The sequence below is a fragment of the Sinocyclocheilus grahami genome, unplaced genomic scaffold (genome assembly GCF_001515645.1).
Source record: "Sinocyclocheilus grahami isolate Dianchi unplaced genomic scaffold, SAMN03320097.WGS_v1.1 scaffold633.1, whole genome shotgun sequence".
Lineage (NCBI taxonomy): Eukaryota > Metazoa > Chordata > Actinopteri > Cypriniformes > Cyprinidae > Sinocyclocheilus > Sinocyclocheilus grahami.
Genome location: NW_015505812.1, coordinates 787,206 through 793,604, shown reverse-complemented (window position 1 = coordinate 793,604; position 6,399 = coordinate 787,206). Strand labels below are relative to the sequence as shown.

Here is a 6,399-nt window from a genome sequence, read left to right as displayed (position 1 = left end):
CTCCGCCGCCCTCTCTCTCTCTCTCTCTCTCTCTCTCTCTCTCTCTCTCTCAGATTGTTCAGTGACTCAGCGATCGCAGCTGAATACAGATGAGCAGCACAGTCGTCCGTCCAATCAGAACGCAGCAAAATGAGACAGCTGGACACATGTGTATGTAGATGTGAACACAAACACTCATCTAATGCTCATATGCTGAAAATAAACCAGCCTGATGTGGTTGCAGGTCTTAGCTGGTGCATTTATTTGATCGAAAATGCTGTAAAAAAAAATTAATATTATTAAAATTTAAAATAGCTGTTTTCTATGTGAATCTCTGTTAAACTGTAATGTATTCCTGTGATGCGCAGCTGTATTTTCAGCATCATTCCTCCAGTCTTCAGTGTCACATGATCTTCAGAAATCAGTATAATATGCTGATCTGCTGCTCAAGAAACATTTCTGATTATCATCAATGTTGAAAACAGTGATGCATTTTATTTTTCAGGATTCACAGATGAATAGAAAGTTCAAAAGAACAGCATTTATTTGAAATAAGCGATCGCAGCTGAATACAGATGAGCAGCACAGTCGTCCGTCCAATCAGAACGCAGCAAAATGAGACAGCTGGACACATGTGTATGTAGATGTGAACACAAACACTCATCTAATGCTCATATGCTGAAAATAAACCAGCCTGATGTGGTTGCAGGTCTTAGCTGGTGCATTTATTTGATCGAAAATGCTGTAAAAAAAAATTAATATTATTAAAATTTAAAATAGCTGTTTTCTATGTGAATCTCTGTTAAACTGTAATGTATTCCTGTGATGCGCAGCTGTATTTTCAGCATCATTCCTCCAGTCTTCAGTGTCACATGATCTTCAGAAATCAGTATAATATGCTGATCTGCTGCTCAAGAAACATTTCTGATTATCATCAATGTTGAAAACAGTGATGCATTTTATTTTTCAGGATTCACAGATGAATAGAAAGTTCAAAAGAACAGCATTTATTTGAAATAGAAAACATTTGTAACATTATCAATGTCTTTACTGTCACTTTTGATCAATTTAATGCATCCTTGATGAATAAAAGTATTCATTTCTTTAAAAAAAAAAAAAAGTCTTACCGGCTACACATTTTTCAATGATAGTGTAAATAAAAATGCAATTAAATTGTAAAATAGCAGTTGTTTATAAGTCAATTAAATGCTCTTTTTATATCCAGTTGAAATAATACCCACAAAAATAAATGATATCAATGCATTTTAAATACAGCAAAGCCAGGTTACATTATACTGAGCGGGAAATGCTTTAAAAAGATTCTCTGGAGGAGTCTGTGAATTACACACAGGCCTGTATTTAGGTCGACCCGAGAAAAAACACCGCAAACTCACCGTCAAGTAGGTCACGGATTTTATCCATGTAGATTTCAAAATAGGAAACCTTGAGAGAGAAGCAAGAACAGCTCATGAGGAGGAATTATCTGAAAGCATTTCATTTCTTCACACAAAAACAGAATGATCTGTAAGTATGAACGTCTATAACGTGCTGTTATTTTCACCTTAATGTGGAACTCGAGGTTTTCGTCCATGGTGTAAATGTGGTTAAAAATGTCTTCAGCGATCCTCGGGATGATTCCCCTTCCGTCAGGATCGTGCAGTTTTCCCTGAGAGACAGAAAGCAGTCGGTACACGTTTGATTGAATGTGAACATTCTGCTAAACGTCTTCTTTTGTGTTCCAGGGAGTAAAGCGAGTTTTACAGTTTGATGACTAAATCTTAATTTCTGAGCGAATTGTTCTTTAATAATAAGCACAGAGCCGTGCAGAGAGCTGTTTTACCTCCATAGTGTAGGTTTTACCAGATGACGTCTGTCCGTACGCAAAGATGGTGCCGTTATAACCGTCCAGAACATCTGTAGAGAGAGAAACACTCAATCAACATGGAAAAGTGCTAGAAGATTCATTGCATCAGTGCTTAGAAACAATGTGGATTTACTTTTAAATTGTAACATGTGCTGCTCATATAAGTGTAGCCTGCGCAGGACGATGATACAAAGTATCATCAATGTGTTCTAGGAAATAAATAGATACACTTGCTGATTTAGTTGTTAGAGCACAAAAAGTTAAATATTAAAAGAAGCCTTCATGAATAAACTTTTGCAGAATGTATCAATGACTTCTGATATAATTATTATTATTTATATATTTTTAAAAAGTGTCATTAAATAAAAATTCTAAAACAACGATTCTATTTCAAATTGTTTTTAAATATTTCATATTTTGTATTTATAATTTAGTTGAATAATTGAAGACTAAAGTTAATGAGATTCATCTGAAAGGTAAAATTATTCCAAAATTGTTTAATTGCGCATATTTTAATTGAAGACATGCCATAATAGCAGCACTTTGAATGCAAATTTCATGATTTTACTCAGTTTTAATGTCTGAAACGTACATATAAATCTTGGAAATATTAAATAACAATCCCATTAATTTGTATAAAATTTAGTATTAAAAATCAAAAAGTATTAAAGTAAACTCCAGCAGTCTAATTTGATCATTTCACGTCTAAATAGAAACTTTTATAACTTTTAAAAACGCTTACTGCGCAAATATACCGCACAAATCCCTCATTAACAAACAGATATGAAATGAAATGAAATCAGTTAACCTCTTTCGACTGCCTAAATCTGACAAATGTTGATATTCAGATAAAATGCAGTGATCTTTATTTATAAGAAATAATGTGTCCTATACATTATTTTGACATTTTGTATATATAGTTTTATAGAATTAATACCTGTCTACACACTCACCTTTGACAATCTGTTTGGCACAGGTGTTGTACACCTGCTCCTGTGTGCAATTCGTGGGAAAGACTTTGTCAAAAACATACGGCTTCCCCTGTAAGACACAAACACATACAGTTATATACAGACCATTATATGTTCAGATTTGCCAGTTTAACCTTTAGAGCCACTATAAATATTCATTGGTACAGGTGGCCCCACCCCCGACTCACATCATTGGCTGAGAGATTCCACTCAACCAGTTTGGGGGCGGGGCTATCAGTTTGAAAACAATCACTGCAGTTTAAATATACAACACACACTTCCCATGAAATAATATGCAACATACAGAAGAACTGCCTGTTATAATTTAACATGAAAGCAATTAGAGGTGAAAAACATTAAGCTCTTCAGTCAGTGATTAGTCCCTCTCTGCTTGAATTGATCCTCAGAAGAGCATCAAGGTCTCCAGAGCAGACACACACACACACACACATTATATGCAGTCAGTGTTTGTGATTTGCTTTCAGCTCTCAGAGAGTTCACTGCGGCGCAGTCCCTCGACGCGTCGTAAAATAGAGCATCACGCTGACTGCTTTATGTCTGTGTGTGCTTGCAGGAATCGTTATGAGCGTCATAAAACGAGAGCACACAGTGTTTATGGTTGAAATCTGCGACGATGAGATAATCAACACGTCCTCATGCGTGTGCATCTGTTTTTATAATGTGACGACTGCCCAGAGTAACACAAGAAATGAAATTAAGAGCCGCAGCTGAGCGTGAAGGATTGTGGGATACGCTCTAATAGCTTTAGCCCAGCAGAGCTCTGCCATTAGCATTTCTCTCTGTAACAGCTTCATCCAAACATCCATGCGTTTCTCACACCGCTGCTGCGGCTCACGCAGCACACATGTGACCCTGCAGCACAAAACCAGTCATAAGGGTCAATTTTGAAATTGAGATTTATACAATAAATATGCTTTCCATTGATGTATGGTTTGTTAGGATAGGACGATATTTGGCCGAGATACAACTATTTGAAAATCTGAGGGTGCAAAAAAATCTGAATATTGAGAAAATCATCTTTATAGTTGTTCAAATGAAGTTCTTAGTCACGCTGACTGCTTTATGTCTGTGTGTGCTTGCAGGAATCGTTATGAGCGTCATAAAACGAGAGCACACAGTGTTTATGGTTGAAATCTGCGGCGATGAGATAATCAACACGTCCTCATGCGTGTGCATCTGTTTTTATAATGTGACGACTGCCCAGAGTAACACAAGAAATGAAATTAAGAGCCGCAGCTGAGCGTGAAGGATTGTGGGATACGCTCTAATAGCTTTAGCCCAGCAGAGCTCTGCCATTAGCATTTCTCTCTGTAACAGCTTCATCCAAACATCCATGCGTTTCTCACACCGCTGCTGCGGCTCACGCAGCACACATGTGACCCTGCAGCACAAAACCAGTCTTTCAGCTCTCAGAGAGTTCACTGCGGCGCAGTCCCTCGACGCGTCGTAAAATAGAGCGTCACGCTGACTGCTTTATGTCTGTGTGTGCTTGCAGGAATCGTTATGAGCGTCATAAAACGAGAGCACACAGTGTTTATGGTTGAAATCTGCGGCGATGAGATAATCAACACGTCCTCATGCGTGTGCATCTGTTTTTATAATGTGACGACTGCCCAGAGTAACACAAGAAATGAAATTAAGAGCCGCAGCTGAGCGTGAAGGATTGTGGGATACGCTCTAATAGCTTTAGCCCAGCAGAGCTCTGCCATTAGCATTTCTCTCTGTAACAGCTTCATCCAAACATCCATGCGTTTCTCACACCGCTGCTGCGGCTCACGCAGCACACATGTGACCCTGCAGCACAAAACCAGTCATAAGGGTCAATTTTGAAATTGAGATTTATACAATAAATAAGCTTTCCATTGATGTATGGTTTGTTAGGATCGGACAATATTTGTAAATCTGGAATCTGAGGGTGCAAAAAAATCTAAATATTGAGAAAATCATCTTTAAAGTTGTTCAAATTAAGTTCTTAGCAATGCATATTACTAATCAAACATTAAGTTTTGATATATTTACAGTAGGAGATTTACAAAATATCTTCATGGAACATGATCTTTACTTTAAATGTTGCAGTTCTTGGAACGTTCAGAGAACATTCAAACGTTAACACTCACATAATGTTTGCAACAGGGCAAAATGGAATGTTCTTTTAACATTTGCATAACAAAACAAAAAAGGAATTAAAACATAAGAAAAACTTAATGGAAACGTTAGCAAAACATTCTTAGAAGATATTTTTGTTAGCTGAGTAGAGTGATAGACATGTGTTGAAATGTCCAGTTATCTTGTTGTGATTACCAAAAAAACATTTATAAACAACATCCTACTAACTTCATTTTCTAACTAAAAAAAAACACATTATTTGAACATTTATTTGTAATATTCTGAGAAGTTCAAATGTCTAGTTTTCTTGTCGTGATTAGAACGTTATTTAAATGTAACAAAAAAGTTTCCTGGAATGTTCATCAAGTACAAATAACATCGTAAGGACATTCAGACATTGTTGATCTCAGAAAAAAAAATTCTAAACATGATGAGACTGTATATCAAATATGAATAAAATCATAAGAATGCATATAAACTTTAAGAATGTTTTTTCCCTAACATTTATATAACTTAGTTATCTCCCAGCTAACAAAAATATGTTCTAGGAATATTTTGTTAACGTTCTCATTAAGTTATGAAAACATATCTCTGAATGTCCAGCTTTAAAAACTTTTTTTGGTTGTATGAAGGATAAGGGAAAATTCCATTTTATAATTTTGCAAACATTATGGGAATGTTACATTTGAATGTTCTCTGTTTTATCATTTAAAAAAAATTTAACAAAACATTCCATAAACAATGTTTAAATAAATAAATAACATTTTAAGAACATTATTAAAGACCAGAAAACTCTGAACAATGTTCTGTTAATGTTGCTGGAAGGATGTTTGTTAGCTGGGCTGGTCTGGACTAATGTTCTCATGCAATTAAGGCAAAAATATTATTTATACATCATGGAAAAAAATTTCCTGGAGGTTCATCTAATGCTTTTTAAATGTTGCAGTTCTTGGAACGTTCAGAGAACATTCAAACGTTAACATTCACATAATGTTTGCAACAGGGCAAAATGGAATGTTCTTTTAACATTTGCATAACAAAACAAAAAAGGTATTAAAACATAAGAAAAACGTAATGGAAACGTTAGCGAAACATTCTTAGAAGATATTTTTGTTAGCTGAGTAGAGTGATAGACAGACAGATTCCCTGAAGAGACACGAGCAGAACCACAGAACAGCGCAGACTGAACAGAAGTGAAAGGCAGAAAAGCGAGCAGTTGAAGGGAACGGTGCAGGGCAGATGTGAGATGAGGATGTGATCTGAATGTGTTCTGCAGGGACGTGAAGCGCGACGCTGAACAAGAACACACACATACACACACACACTCTCACACACACACACACACTAACACATACACACACACTCACACACACACATACACACACACACTCTCACAGACACACACACACACTCTCACACACACACACACACAAACACATACACACACACTCTCACACA

General features: G+C 36.3%; 1 protein-coding gene across 1 annotated transcript in view; it reads right to left on the bottom strand.

The window, feature by feature from the left end:
* Positions 1-6,399, bottom strand: part of LOC107558152 (kinesin heavy chain-like) — a 34,157-nt gene that overhangs the window by 20,621 nt on the left and 7,137 nt on the right. Inside the window, exons 2-5 of the mRNA XM_016241776.1 lie at positions 2,797-2,884; positions 1,820-1,893; positions 1,541-1,645; positions 1,374-1,422 (exon numbers count right to left, since the gene is read on the bottom strand). Of these exons, the coding sequence (XP_016097262.1) occupies positions 1,374-1,422; positions 1,541-1,645; positions 1,820-1,893; positions 2,797-2,884 (316 nt within the window). The remainder of the gene's footprint in view (positions 1-1,373; positions 1,423-1,540; positions 1,646-1,819; positions 1,894-2,796; positions 2,885-6,399) is intronic.